This window comes from Mizuhopecten yessoensis, unplaced genomic scaffold (assembly GCF_002113885.1).
Source record: "Mizuhopecten yessoensis strain PY_sf001 unplaced genomic scaffold, ASM211388v2 scaffold5315, whole genome shotgun sequence".
Lineage (NCBI taxonomy): Eukaryota > Metazoa > Mollusca > Bivalvia > Pectinida > Pectinidae > Mizuhopecten > Mizuhopecten yessoensis.
Genome location: NW_018405987.1, coordinates 311819 through 328414, shown reverse-complemented (window position 1 = coordinate 328414; position 16596 = coordinate 311819). Strand labels below are relative to the sequence as shown.

Below are 16596 nucleotides of genomic sequence, written 5' to 3'. Positions count from 1 at the left end.
GTGAAGACAAAGCTCCGTCACGAGAAGGCAATTATAAGTTGATTTGCGTTATATATTACAAAAACAGATACTTTCAATACTTTACAAAACAAATCAGATGAGATGATTGTTGAAGTACAGTACACAAATCACTGGAAAAAAGGCATCCATCACAATCTATTTATATGAATCACAAGTATTAAATCAGAAATTTCACAAGAATGTTTGAACATGAATCATAATATTTCGATAATGTTAATAAGTTTCAAATAGAAATAACAAAACTTTTGAGTTTTTACAAAATATATCGCACGATGTTCAAATATTGCAAAGTTTAACATGCCATAGTTATACAATAATCATGTTTGTTCCATTTTAATCATTTCTCGTTTTGTTTAAAACCGCATCCCATATCCATCATTCGCTGCAACCGTTCTTGTGCAAAAAAGCAGTCTTACGACTAGGCAGACATAAAAAGTGATTTACAACTACAGTAAAACCTTTCCCATCTATGATATTCTGTATACTGTAAGCAAATCTGTAACTTATGACACTTTACATAGTTAAAGCTGTTCAAACATTTGACATTCTAGCTATAAAGTGTAACAACCGCTTACCTGTAATATTCTATTTGATTCACATGTGTGTAACATTAACTTGAAAATTCTATATAGAGTAAGTTATCGCTCACCTGTGATATTTTACATCTGTATACTGTGTAAGCATTCGGTAACCTATGACATTATAAATCATGGAAGATATCGCTAACCTGTGATATTCTATATCTGTATACCGTGTAAGCAGTCGGTAACCTATGACATTATGTATCATGGAAGATATCGCTAACCTGTGATTTTCTACATCTGTACACTGTGTAAGTAGTCGGTAACCTATGACATTATATATCATGGAAGTTATCGCTAACCTGTGATATTCTACATCTGTATACTGTGTAAGTAGTCGGTAACCTATGACATTATAAATCATGGAAGATATCGCTCACCTGTGATATTCTACATCTGTATACTGTGTAAGCATTCGGTAACCTATGACATTATAAATCATGAAAGATATCGCTAACCTGTGATATTCTACATCTGTATACTGTGTAAGCATTCGGTAACCTATGACATTATATATCATGGAAGTTATCGCTCACCTGTGATATTCTATATCTGTATACCGTGTAAGCAGTCGGTAACCTATGACATTATATATCATGGAAGTTATCGCTAACCTGTGATATTCTACATCTGTACACTGTGTAAGCAGTCGGTAACCTATGACATTATATATCATGGAAGATATCGCTAACCTGTGATATTCTACATCTGTACACTGTGTAAGCAGTCGGTAACCTATGACATTATATATCATGGAAGATATCGCTAACCTGTGATATTCTACATCTGTACACTGTGTAAGCAGTCGGTAACCTATGACATTATATATCATGGAAGATATCGCTAACCTGTGATATTCTACATCTGTACACTGTGTAAGCAGTCGGTAACCTATGACATTATATATCATGGAAGATATCGCTAACCTGTGATATTCTACATCTGTACACTGTGTAAGCAGTCGGTAACCTATGACATTATATATCATGGAAGATATCGCTAACCTGTGATATTCTACATCTGTACACTGTGTAAGCAGTCGGTAACCTATGACATTATATATCATGGAAGATATCGCTAACCTGTGATATTCTACATCTGTACACTGTGTAAGCAGTCGGTAACCTATGACATTATATATCATGGAAGATATCGCTAACCTGTGATATTCTACATCTGTACACTGTGTAAGCATTCGGTAACCTATGACATTATATATCATGGAAGATATCGCTAACCTGTGATATTCTACATCTGTACACTGTGTAAGCATTCGGTAACCTATGACATTATATATCATGGAAGATATCGCTAACCTGTGATATTCTACATCTGTACACTGTGTAAGCATTCGGTAACCTATGACATTATATATCATGGAAGATATCGCTAACCTGTGATATTCTACATCTGTACACTGTGTAAGCATTCGGTAACCTATGACATTATATATCATGGAAGATATCGCTAACCTGTGATATTCTACATCTGTACACTGTGTAAGCAGTCGGTAACCTATGACATTATATATCATGGAAGATATCGCTAACCTGTGATATTCTACATCTGTACACTGTGTAAGCAGTCGGTAACCTATGACATTATATATCATGGAAGATATCGCTAACCTGTGATATTCTACATCTGTACACTGTGTAAGCAGTCGGTAACCTATGACATTATATATCATGGAAGATATCGCTAACCTGTGATATTCTACATCTGTACACTGTGTAAGCAGTCGGTAACCTATGACATTATATATCATGGAAGATATCGCTAACCTGTGATATTCTACATCTGTACACTGTGTAAGCAGTCGGTAACCTATGACATTATATATCATGGAAGATATCGCTAACCTGTGATATTCTACATCTGTACACTGTGTAAGCAGTCGGTAACCTATGACATTATATATCATGGAAGATATCGCTAACCTGTGATATTCTACATCTGTACACTGTGTAAGCAGTCGGTAACCTATGACATTATATATCATGGAAGATATCGCTAACCTGTGATATTCTACATCTGTACACTGTGTAAGCAGTCGGTAACCTATGACATTATATATCATGGAAGATATCGCTAACCTGTGATATTCTACATCTGTACACTGTGTAAGCAGTCGGTAACCTATGACATTATATATCATGGAAGATATCGCTAACCTGTGATATTCTACATCTGTACACTGTGTAAGCAGTCGGTAACCTATGACATTATATATCATGGAAGATATCGCTAACCTGTGATATTCTACATCTGTACACTGTGTAAGCAGTCGGTAACCTATGACATTATATATCATGGAAGATATCGCTAACCTGTGATATTCTACATCTGTACACTGTGTAAGCAGTCGGTAACCTATGACATTATATATCATGGAAGATATCGCTAACCTGTGATATTCTACATCTGTACACTGTGTAAGCAGTCGGTAACCTATGACATTATATATCATGGAAGATATCGCTAACCTGTGATATTCTACATCTGTACACTGTGTAAGCAGTCGGTAACCTATGACATTATATATCATGGAAGATATCGCTAACTTGTGATATTCTACATCTGTACACTGTGTAAGCAGTCGGTAACCTATGACATTATATATCATGGAAGATATCGCTAACCTGTGATATTCTACATCTGTACACTGTGTAAGCAGTCGGTAACCTATGACATTATATATCATGGAAGATATCGCTAACCTGTGATATTCTACATCTGTACACTGTGTAAGCAGTCGGTAACCTATGACATTATATATCATGGAAGATATCGCTAACCTGTGATATTCTACATCTGTATACCGTGTAAGTAGTTGGTAACCTATGATATTATAAATCATGGAAGATATCGCTAACCTGTGATATTCTACATCTGTTAACTGTGTAAGCAGTCGGTAACCTATGACATTATAAATCATGGAAGATATCGCTAACCTGTGATATTCTATATCTGTATACCGTGTAAGCAGTCGGTAACCTATGACATTATATATCATGGAAGTTATCGCTCACCTGTGATATTCTACATCTGTACACTGTGTAAACAGTCGGTAACCTATGACATTATAAATCATGGAAGATATCGCTAACCTGTGATTTTCTACATCTGTACACTGTGTAAGCAGTCGGTAACCTATGACATTATAAATCATGGAAGATATCGCTAACCTGTGATATTCCTTTTCGTGAAAGCTACATAAAATGCTAACTTTAGACAAATTGTGTAAATTATCCCTAAATTTGTGGCATTCCTTTTCGTGAAATCTACAAAATATGCTAACCTTTGACAAATTGTGTAAATCCTCGCTAAAGGACCTGTTACAGGNATTCCTTATCGTGAAAGCTACATAATATGCTAATCTTTAACAAATTTGGTAAATTATCGCTAAATCTGTGACATTCCTTTTCCGGAAAGCTTCATAAAATGCTAACCTATGACAAATTGTGTAAATAATCGCTAAATATGTGACAATCCTTTGGGTGAAAGCTACATTTGTACATTGTATGCTAACCTATGACATATTTTGCAAGTTATCCCTAACCTAAGAATTCAATGTTATGTAAGATATCGTTAACATATGACATTGACGGAAGCTATTTTAACCTATAACAATTATTCTACATGGAGTAGGTTATCACTGATAAGAGACACCGATACATAAACCTTCGCTACTCTCAGTCTCCGGCTTGTCTATCGCATGACATCTGATTTAATTAAAACATCAAACCCGAATCTCACGCGAAAGCGATGCTATTGAATTGATCTGTTTGGCATGTGTCATTTCGCATATTGCCATCTAAAGTAATCGATTCAAAGTTTGGATTGTTTAGAGGGTGAACATAAACGCATATACTCAGCAAACATTCACGCCCCTGAACTTTAGTTAAACGATGGAAAATCAACTTCTTTGCCGAATGGCAACTTTTTCCGCAATTATACAAATGCAAATGTTTTCCTGAAGCCATGCTTGTTTATGATATTTCTTTATTACATAACACAAAATGCGTTATAATGAAACTGATAAATACATATACAACATCAGGGCTGTACCGAGATCGATAGCTAGGTAGGCACCACTAAGCCTAGTCCCACCCACAGCACACGCTCTATGAAAGGCACCTTAGCAAAGACTTTCGAATGACCACCCAATGTATTATTAGTATAAAGATGTTTGAAAGGCTGATGTCAAGGTCGGGAGAGACAGCTACTAGTCAGTGTGTATGACGACAGCGCCGGAGAGGCTGGATACATAGGCTGAATACAGGAACTCACACGTGCTTTCCAGCAGCGTATGTATAACCTGGCCCTTATGTAAATAGCGCTATTATGACAACATATGGTGGATGTCAATAGTGTAGTCAGCGACGCTCACTTCGTCAAGCGGAAGAGTTTAAATGGATTGTCTCTCAGATTTCATTACTGGCTAACAACTTTTGCTTATCCAGGAGACGGATTCAGTTACAAGAAATGAGGAAAAAACACATCACTAATTCCAATATAGCATCCAATGTGTGTTCAATGGAGGTGTACATAATCTACTTCTAAACCGTACAGAGTAATCAACAGTGATAAGACATGCAGGTAGTGTACAGTGGGGGGTCGACCCCAAGCCCCTCCCCTCGGCTCCACCGTAAACAGTACACGGGGTACGGGCGTCCCGTCCAGCCCGGGTATGTGCTGGGGCCACCTCCTGTTACTACAATGCATCGCAGCCCCTCCAGGGAGAAAAATCCCCCCATCGAGGAGGACGATTCCAGTTTAAGGGACTCGATACCTGTGATGAGTAAACCATTGGCTATCACCTGTCTCATCTGTAATATAGTACTACCAGGCTTAGGTAAGTCTTCTATCTTATCTGTAATATAGTACTACCAGGCTTAGGTAAATCATCTGTCTCATCTGTAATATAGTACTACCAGGCTTAGGTAAGTATCCTGTCTCATCTGTAATATAGTGCTACCAGGCTTATCTAAGTCATTTATCTCATCTGTAATATAGTAATACCAGGCTTAGGTAAGTCACCTGTCTCATCTGTAATATAGTGCTACCAGGCTTAAGTAAGTCATCTATCTCATCTGTAATATAGTACTATCAGGCTTAAGTAAGTCATCTGTCTCATCTGTAATACAGTGCTACCAGGCTTAGATAAGTCATCTGTCTCATCTGTAATATAGTGCTACCAGGCTTAGGTAAGTCATCTGTCTCATCTGTAATGTAGTGCTACCAGGCTTAGGTAAGTTACCTGTATCATCTGTAATATAGTGCTACCATGCTTAGGTAAGCCAGCTGTCTCATCTGTAATATAGTGCTACCAGGCTTAGGTAAATCACCTGTGTCATCTGTAATATAGTTCTACCAGGCTTAGGATACTCTGCCGTCTCGTAAGGTAACATTTACTACTACGAGACTTAAGTTCTACAACCATCGTATCCATGATGGATCACATTCCATTGTATATAAATCGATTACAGATTACAATGACAATAAAGAAGATAGGATAATGACTTTCTTGAATCAGAAATTGTTACCTTGTGTTCAATACTGTGTAATAACATCATCTCATAAATCTACATGTAGCATCTGTATTATCATTTATTGTGACGTCACAGGAATAATACAATGTCACAAATGTGAGCCAACAGTTGTGATTTCTCCAATCTCAATAGGTATGTTTATATGTTTTAGTACAGTATCTGATATAAGGAATCTCCCAATTTACTAAAGCTCTTTTCATAAATCTGTGTAACAGAGAAACGTATCCTCTATTTTTAGGTTAATTCCTACAGAATAAATATGAATAATTCTCTATAAACTTTCGCAGAGAGCATAAACCTATCCAGCGATAATATTTTCCGACAAACTGTTGTATCGTCTGAGGCTATTTCAGTGCTGGTATTATGACATCGCTATTACGGCCAAGTCCACTAGCATAGCCGCTACCAAAAGCAAACCATTCGGAGTTTGAATTGAGCGCTTTTGTTTCATTATTTAAGTACAGTCGGAAAAATGATAATTTTACTGTTTTATGTTGCAGCCACTATGTGAAAATATTAAGCTATAAAATTCGCGAGACTAAAACAATGCTGTTAACTTTGATTCTTGTGTCCAAGCTTCTAATCTCTTGTTTAATGCTACTGAATCAATCACATTTCTATTACATGCGAGTCTATTACCAATTGTGTTCTTGTTATGGAGTCGCTTTGAATTAAAATAATTTTATAATTTTATTTAATATACAATGGTGTTACTAAAATCAAAACTCATGCTTACATGTACAAACTCAGATTAATCACCTTTTGCCGGTATATCGTTTTAGTAAAATCTTAATATGTGATTTTACAATGACCGTGCCCTGAACACAAACGAGAATGTATGAATGGCAGTATAGAAAAACTATCAAGAAGGAATTCGGAAAGCAGACCGTTAAGTTTTAGCGTAAGGGAAATATAGTGGCTAGATTAACGACGCTCAACTGGTTAGTCAATGAAAATCAAATTTTTCTCTCAAACCAGTATTCTAACACGATTCGTTCAAACCCAAATTTCATGTTCTAATCGCCAGTATAGCCACTCAAAACAACGTACTATCCCCTAATTATTATAGACAAGTCACAACGATAAATAACACGATTGTCTTATTTGCAACGTTTGATTGCTTCGGCAGTCAATTTCCTATAACAAACAGGTCTAGTATAAATCATTAACGGATTTGTGCCAGATGATTCCCCGAATATGACTTTTTATGAGCATTGGGACATGGCCTCAACAAGATAATGTCTAGCGGTCACTGACACCACGGGACCGGTCAAACAATGCAACACAAAAAACAAATGGATCGAAGTGTAACCCCGCTACCTATTGTTATTTAAGGTGTTTTTGATGGCCAACACCGTAGTTACTATCCACTCAAACTTGTGTGATACGTACAGACTCGACTGCTCATCTACAAAACACGACTTTGATTCCCTATTTGTATAACAACTAATAAACGTGAATCCCTAGTCATGCTTAATGATTTTGAGTTTAATATTACAATATTACATGAAGATAAGGAGGTACATTTAAGATGATCTAATGTTTAATTAGAAAAAAATATTTGTATTTGTGCAATATATTTGTGCAACAAACCAAAATCGTCCTGAAAATCCAATACCACATATCTAGTAGTCTGACCAACTCTATATCAATTGTCCCTGATAAAATTAATCTCTGCTAAAGCAATGTAGGCAATGATCAAGAGAAGTCATTTTTTATTGAATAAATCTGGTTCCGTCAAGATCTCTAACCCTGTCAAGAAAGAGAAAGACACTGAATTTGTCGAGTTAGATAATAACGTTTTCTCTATTTAATGAGATAAAAACCTTTGCATACATTTCCACAAAATTAAGATATCATTAACTGACACATTAAAACAAAAAAATGTTCTATAAACTCTATCGATGTGAAAGAACAAGTGTTTATTTTTTTCGGTAAGAATAAGTTTCATAAGATATCTTACTGAATCGGAAATAAATTGCCGAGACGTGCCATTTTTTTCTCAGGACGAGGTATCTGTGCAAACTAACCTCTTCTGTTGTAATTAGTTGTAAGGTCTGGCGAATGTCTTTAATAAAAACTTGTGTGTGTAATAAACCGGTGTCAATTTCATTCTTTTGCTGTGTCATGCCCTTGTTATTCAGGTGGTTACAACGCTGTTCGGTAACCTGTAAACCGTATATAAACATTAGGATACGTGTAGTATGTCTTTGCAGGTGGATACCTTGACGGTCACAGAAATCTCTTTTTGAGTAGTGACCGGGTTTATAATTTTTGAAATCATAATAATTAAGTGGTTTTAGGCTCCTTCTCTTTTGCTTCAACAGCCCATTTTGAGTTCCACCTTAATGGCCCCTAGCGTCACCGATGAGTCCTACCCTGCAGGACGAAACAGCTGTAGGATGCAGTGTGATTTTACCAAGCTGTATCGATGCAATCACATGTGTGTGTTATGTCTACTGTGATAAGCTCTATCGTCTCTTTATTGTCGATTCAAACCCATATGTATTTATAGATTATATTTAGATACGTGCAGTGTTTTATATCAGGTAACAAATGGAATGTATATATATGTTTATTCTGTAATAATGAAACAGTGCTGGATTTGTGATAAACCATGTCTCAGTTGCCGCGATTCGAAATAATTTATATTCACATTTTGCCTTTCGGAAGGCATTGTTTGGACAAATCTCCGAGGTTAACGGATGTTTACCATTAAACACGGATTCATTTGAACTACTTACAATTATCCATCGGATTAGTGACATTGTTTTTTTCTTTGGTGTTTTTACTTTCTGATGCCTAGACGAGATAACCTGCCGTCGTATCGTTTATTTTTTCAGTAGTCTTTGATCTCCGATACTATGTGTTTTTGAAGCGAAGCCTAGCGGATCCAGAGTAGAAAAACTACTACAGATAATTCGATCTATTACGAACCACACAACGGATCAAAATATTTGCTCAACTGTATTCAGAAGTCAATAACCATTTCATTAATTCTAATTGAAATTCGGAGTTAGCTCTATTTTGACGGAATTGTTGGTGGGGGCGGGGCATCAAATTAGGTTGATTTGATGAAATATGAGATAGTTATTTTTTATGAAATGAAAGCTTAAAAACTTTCCCTCAAAATTAGCCGTGAGCGATAACAAGATGTCGAATGTTCTGAAACCATTCAGAAAATAGGCAAAACGTCGCCTCGAATCACTGCTATCATACTTAAACCATAAACTGACACAGAACTGACATTGGCCACGAGCACAACACACGAGCACTACACACGATCGCACTACACACGAGCACTATATTGGCCACGAGCACTACACACGAGCACTACACACCAGCACTACACACCAGCACTACATTGGCCACGAGCACTACGCACCAGCACTACACACGAGCACTACACACCAGCACTACACACCAGCACTACATTGGCCACGACCACTACACACCAGCACTACACACGAGCACTACACACCAGCACTACACACCAGCACTACATTGGCCACGAGCACTACGCACCAGCACTACACACGAGCACTACACACCAGCACTACACACCAGCACTACATTGGCCACGACCACTACACACCAGCACTACACACGAGCACTACACACCAGCACTACATTGGCCACGAGCACTACACACCTACACACGAGCACTACACACCAGCACTACATTGGCCACGAGCACTACACACCTACACACGAGCACTACACACCAGCACTACATTGGCCACGAGCACTACACACCAGCACTACACAAGAGCACTACACACCAGCACTACACACCAGCACTACATTGGCCACGAGCACTACGCACCAGCACTACACACGAGCACTACACACCAGCACTACACACCAGCACTACATTGGCCACGACCACTACACACCAGCACTACACACGAGCACTACACACCAGCACTACACACCAGCACTACATTGGCCACGAGCACTACACACGAGCACTACACACCAGCACTACATTGGCCACGAGCACTACACACGAGCACTATATTGGCCACGAGCACTACACAAGAGCACTACACACGACACGAGCACTACACACGAGCACTTTATTGGCCACGAGCACTACACACGAGCACTACATTGGCCACGAGCACTACATTGGCTACGAGCACTACATTGGCCACGAGCACTACACACCAGCACTACACACCAGCACTACATTGGCCACGAGCACTCCATTTCCTTTGTACAATCCTTAGAAAACCTACCAACCAAAAAATAATGTTAAAATCCAATATGGTTTTCTGATTGGAACTGTTCGGTTTTTCCGTCAAGCTGTTTTGATTAATCGAGAACCAATTATGACGTGACGTAAAATACAAATTATGACGTAAATACACGAATGGTTTCCGAATGACGTTCGCTGCCTGACGGAACCGGTAACCATAGATACCTGATCTTGTTCATGCAAAAATGGTTGTTTCGTCGTTTAGTAAAACAGTTTGTTTAAAATGTATTTAGAACGAATGAGACCACAAAGAACGATACAATGAAATTGTATTTGCTGTTTACAACGTACGTTAGGTGAAAGGTTCTTTTTTCAGTGTTCTTATGCGCAATATGATTTTCTTTCATATCATAAAATAACTCCGAGGGGTGATGTGGCCTCCCTAAATAAATATAGTAGCAGAATCTTTATGTTTAAAGCTTAGAGCTTATATTGATTCTTCAATATGGCTGCCTGAACCCAGCCGTGTGTAAGGGTCCACGCCTTGTTGTGCGTGTCTGGCCGACTATCATCGACCAGTACTTATCCATTATGTACACCCTGGCCAGGATATCAGTGCCCCTAGATCGGAAGGGTATCTATATAGTTACCTCAGACTTGTGGTTCATACCTCACGGTTTCTCGCACCTGTTTGTAACTAGATTACTGATATCCTGACACTGACCGGAGGTTGGGTTCGTCCTTTTGCAAAAGAATAAAATCAACAGAAAACAACAGTTACCGCTTCAATATAGATCAATACTTGCATACAGAGAAAGTAATTCAGCATGCATACACATATACGTCAGGACAACAGGTAACGAGATGTCTTCAGGGTACACGGTATTCCCCATAGTAACAGACCTCGTACCTGGCAGTAGCAGTGTTATAGCACACATACTTCCTACTGTACTGCGCTACGTATACGGCCCACCTGACCTACAGCTATCTACTTAACAGTAGAACTAGACACAGGTGCAGGCCCAGACAGTGCCAAACCATGTCGGATCTCGGTAACGTAAACACTGATTTCCTCCACGACAGTTTTCTGCTAGCATAATACATTCTCCACAATATCGTACTAACTTAGTCGTGCTAACTATCAATCGTGAACAAATTGCTAATTGGGATGTTAAAAGCGCGAACTGTTTCTGTTACAGATAATATCATTCTTAACATTTCAGAGGTTACGCTCATTTTTCTCTACACAGAACGTAAGTGTGTGTAACCACTGAAATTTCGAGGAGGGGTAACATAAACAAATATAACGTCATTATTTGATAGCGGATGAAGATGTTGGACGTTTTATTCTAGTGTGACGACAGTCTGGTAGGGAAACAATTATAGCACGTGTGAGTGTTATTTTTTATCGCCGAATGGAATAGGTACTTTATGGCCCTACCTTACCTAGATGTCATTTATATCAGCAATGAAATTCGTGGCCCTTTTGTTGACGTCATCACTATTATGACATTGCTCACTGTAGCTTTGAATACTGCAGACTTTCCATAGAGGATGGCTGTTTTATTCAACGAGCAAACACGTTACATAAAATTACCCTAAGTTAATGCTATATTTTGATAAAAACAAATACTTTTCAATGACATTAATATTTTAACAGTGGTAGAAAGGTTTTTGGTTGCGGTATGCAAAAAAAAAAAACGGGTGTCCTGTATAAGCGTGACGTAAGCTTGTTGCAGTGCTGAACTTAGACGCTGTGTGCCTGTACTACAATTATGTCAGAGTGTGGGAGAAGTGATCTGACGACGTTGTTATCCTCTGATTTAAAGACGTCATTTTGTGGTACATGTAGTTCTGATTTGAAACTATTTTTGGCTTCTTATGATTAGTTAAAAAAGTTTACCCAGAGTCAAAATACATGTACTTGCTTTCTGAATACATTTCGTAAAAAGTCAGGTATCGAGTTTGACTGCTTTAAAACAGACGTCATTTCACCAAATGTTTTAACGATAGATTGTTGTTACTGTTGTTTGTATGGTGTTTGCCAATTACAATAAACAAAGCACACACCTCATACCAAACGCTTGATCTGCCGTTGTATATTTGTGTAAGAGGGGAACTTGGGGATACAGATCGACGTTCTATAATCAAAACACGTTTGTCGCCCGTGAGGTCGACAAATATATTGACAGCATTTGTCGCCCATGAGGTCTACATAGTTTTACAGCGTTTTTCGCCCGTGAGATCTAAATAGTTTGACAGCGTTTGTCGTATGTGAGGTCAACATAGTTTGACAGTGTTTGGCGCTCGTGAGGTCTACATTGTTTGACAGCGTTTGACAACCGTGATGTCTACATATTTTGACAGCGTTTGTCGCCTGTGAAGTCAACATAGTTTGACAGCGTTTGTCGCCCGTGAGGTCTACACAGTTTTACGGCGTTTGTCGCCCGTGAGTTCTACATAGTTTTACGGCGTTTGTCGCCCGTGAGGTCTACACAGTTTTACGGCGTTTGTCGCCTGTGAAGTCGACATAGTTTGCCACCGTTTGTCGCACGCGATGTCTGAATAGTTTGCCACCGTTTGTCGACCATGAGGTCTACATATTTTGACAGAGTATGTAGCCCGTGAGGTCAACATAGTTTGATACAACTTGTGTCATATACTTATTGTATAGATATCATTTTTTTCTAAGCAGCCCTCGGTGAATGTATCGAGTATCCGTATAAAAGAAACCCGTGTACGTTTTTATGTATGTAGATGAGTATACGTATTTACTTTATCTAGAAGAAGCTTCGCCGAATTGTAAACCCTCACAAACAGGTTTTGATATAACTCTATCCAGCTGAATAATTGTTCTAGTGTTGTCAAAAACGCTTCTCAAGACAGGAACAATATTGGTACTGATTCAACTCGATTGGAGTGCGGCTGACCGTGACGTAGATCAATCCAAAAACTCGATTCTCTTGAACTAGCTGCAACGTATCAAGGGTTCTGGTACAAGGCACTGAAGACTTGGGTGTCCGCACAATCACAACAGTGACGTCACGCTTATCCTGTCCGGCTAGTGTGAGAGACCGTTCCTAAACGTAAACATATTTATCTTCAAAATCAAGCAGTTCCGATCTCAATATAATATTGATAAAATAATTCTTGAAGTACAACTGCATAACTTGATATTCATATGAAAACGAAAAAAAAATACTTTAGAAAGAATAATAAGTTTTTTCTTCTAATTGTTTTTTGGTTACAGTTAACACACACACACACACAAAATAAATATGATTTTTTTGTCGGAACAACGCGATGAAGTTTGTTGAAATTACTTTCAAACCACACCTATCAGTAATACCATGCTTAGTCAATAGTCTGCTAATGAGTTAGCTTCCCTATTTCAAAATACATAAGAAACAGTACTTAAGAACATAAGAAAAGAACAACTTAATACATGCATAACATTTTTGTCAAACTTTATAGTCTTGTGATCAAGTAAGGTAGACTGTGTCACAAGTTTCACAAGTTTTTCTCCGTGAGGTGCTGGCCTAGATAGTGGCATTACCGTAAGGCAAAAGGATTGGGAGGGGTGAACGGTCGGTGAACAAACAAACTGATAGTTGTAAAAAAAGGGGGGGGGGGGGAGGGGGGGGATAGAAATCAGATGAAAAAACCCACTTGTGTTATTGCTTCAGAAAATCATTTTTTGTTTCTTTTTAATGTCCTCTAAACAATAACTCTGACGAAACCGTGTTATTTACATGTAGATTAGCCGCCGCCAGACGTACCGCAGGTTATAACACGGGATAATTTCCCAAAGCTGCAGAGGATTCCGGTTTTGTAACAGAACTCCCACAGATAGGCCGACGGAGCCTGATAGACGGGTATCGACCCGACTTCGTGTGTAGTGCAATATGCAGTGGTGTGAGTAATTTGATAAATGTCAAAGATTTTATTAATAAAGACTTCGTTTTTACTGTCCTTGCATCGCCTGTTGATATAGCGTATACACGACATTGGGAGGTATCCTGCCACTGAACATATATCTGTATACTGTACACAACGCCCATGCGCCATTCGTTAAACAACCAATGCAGATTGATTTTGAATCAAGGCAGATTGACGTCGTTGCCTTGACGATGTTGTCGCGACTAACGCTAAATGGCTCCTTGGAATTACTCCCGCATGAGAGGTATAGCGTTTCCCTTTAAAATAGAAGGCACTGTGTAGAGGTGCCACTCTAACTCGTTGTTGGGGGAAGCGACGATACCTTAAACATTCCATAAATCAATTAAATGACCACAGTCCGGCGGTGATAAAAGGTTTTAGAAAATTCTAGCTTCTAGCTGTCTAATATAGAAGTGTGAACCCGACTGACACCGCGAATGACTCCGACAAAAATATTACCGGAACCAATCACAATCACAACTCTCGTTAAAAGTCTAACTGTAACCACTCACACTAACAACTCTCACCAAAATTATAACTGGAACCTCTCACACTAACAACTCGCACCAAAACTACATTTGGAACCACTCACACTAAAATTTTTCATTAAAAGTCCAACTGGAACCAATCACACTAACAACTCTCACCAAACCTCTAGCAGACACCACTCAAACTAACAACTCGCACCAAAAAACCCGACTGGAACCAATCACACCAACAACTCTCACCAATCCTCGGCAGACACCACTCCAACTAACAACTCTCAACAATCCTCTAGCAGACACCACTCACACAAACAGCTCTCATCAATCCTCTGGCAGACACCACTCAAACTAACAACTCTCACCAAAGCTCTAGAAGACACAACTCAAACTAACAACTCTCACCAAAAATCTAACTGGAACCACTCACACTAACAACTCGCACCAAAACTACATTTGGAACCACTCACACTAAAAATGTTCATTAAAAGTCTCACTGGAACCAATCACACTAACAACTCGCGCCAAAAATCTAAATGGAACCACTCACACTAACAAGTCTCACCAAAAACACCGACTGGTCCCACTCACACTAACAACTCCCACCAAAAATCTAAATGGAACCACTCACACTAACAAGTCTCACCAAAAACACCGACTGGTCCCACTCACACTAACAACTCTTCCCAATCCTCTGGCAGACACCACTTCCACTAATAACTCTCACCAACCCTCTAGCAGACACCGCTGACACTAACAACTCTCACCAAAAGTCTAACTGAAACCACTCACACTAACAACTCTCACCAGTCCTCTGGCAGACACCACTTCCACTAATAACTCTCACCAAACCTCTAGCAGACCCCCCTCACACTAACAACTCTCACCAGTCCTCTGGCAGACACCACTTCCACTAATAACTCTCACCAACCCTCTAGCAGACACCACTCCCACTAACAAATCTCACCAATCCTCTAGCAGACACAACTCAAACTAACAACTCTCACCAAAAGTCTAACTGAAACCACTCACACTAACAACTCTTACCAATCCTCTGGCAGACACCACCCACACTAACAACTCTCCCCAAAAACACCGACTGGTCCCACTCACACTAACAACTCTTACCAATCTTGTGGCAGACACCACTCGCACTAACAACTCTTACCAATCCTCTGGCAGACACCACTCACACTAACATCTCTCACCAAACCTCCAGCAGACACCACCCACACTAACAACTCTCCCCAAACCTCAAGCAGAACCCACTCACACTAACAACTCTAACCAATCCTCTAGCAGACACAACTCAAACTAACAACTCTCACCAAACCTCAAGCAGACACCACTCCCACAAACAACTCTCACCAATCCTCCAGCGGGCACCACTCACACTAACATCTCTCACCAAACCTCCAGCAGACACCACTCACACTAAGAACTCTCACCAATCCTCTGGCAGACACCACTTACCCTAATAACTCTCACCACACCTCTAGCAGACACCACTCACACCAACAACTCTCATCAATCCTCTAGCAGACACCATTCACACTAACAACTCTCACCAACCCCCTAGCAGACACCACTCACACAACCAACTCTCACCAATCCTCAATCAGACACCACTCACACAAAAAACTCTCACCAATCCTCTAGCAGACACCACTCACACTAACAACTCTCATCAATCCTCTGGCAGACACCACTTACACTAATAACTCTCACCAAACCTCTAGCAGACACCACTCACACTAACAACTCTCACCAATCCTCTAGCAGACACCATTCACACTAACAACTCTCACCAATCCTCT

The 16596-nt window shown here is 39.3% G+C and overlaps 1 protein-coding gene across 1 annotated transcript in view; it reads left to right on the top strand.

The window, feature by feature from the left end:
• Positions 1-4728: 4728 nt before the first annotated feature.
• LOC110450550 overlaps positions 4729-16596 on the top strand; it is a 50028-nt gene continuing 38160 nt past the window's right edge. Inside the window, exon 1 of the mRNA XM_021498137.1 lies at positions 4729-5460. Coding sequence (XP_021353812.1) covers positions 5199-5460 — 262 coding nt within the window. The 5' untranslated portion in view covers positions 4729-5198. The remainder of the gene's footprint in view (positions 5461-16596) is intronic.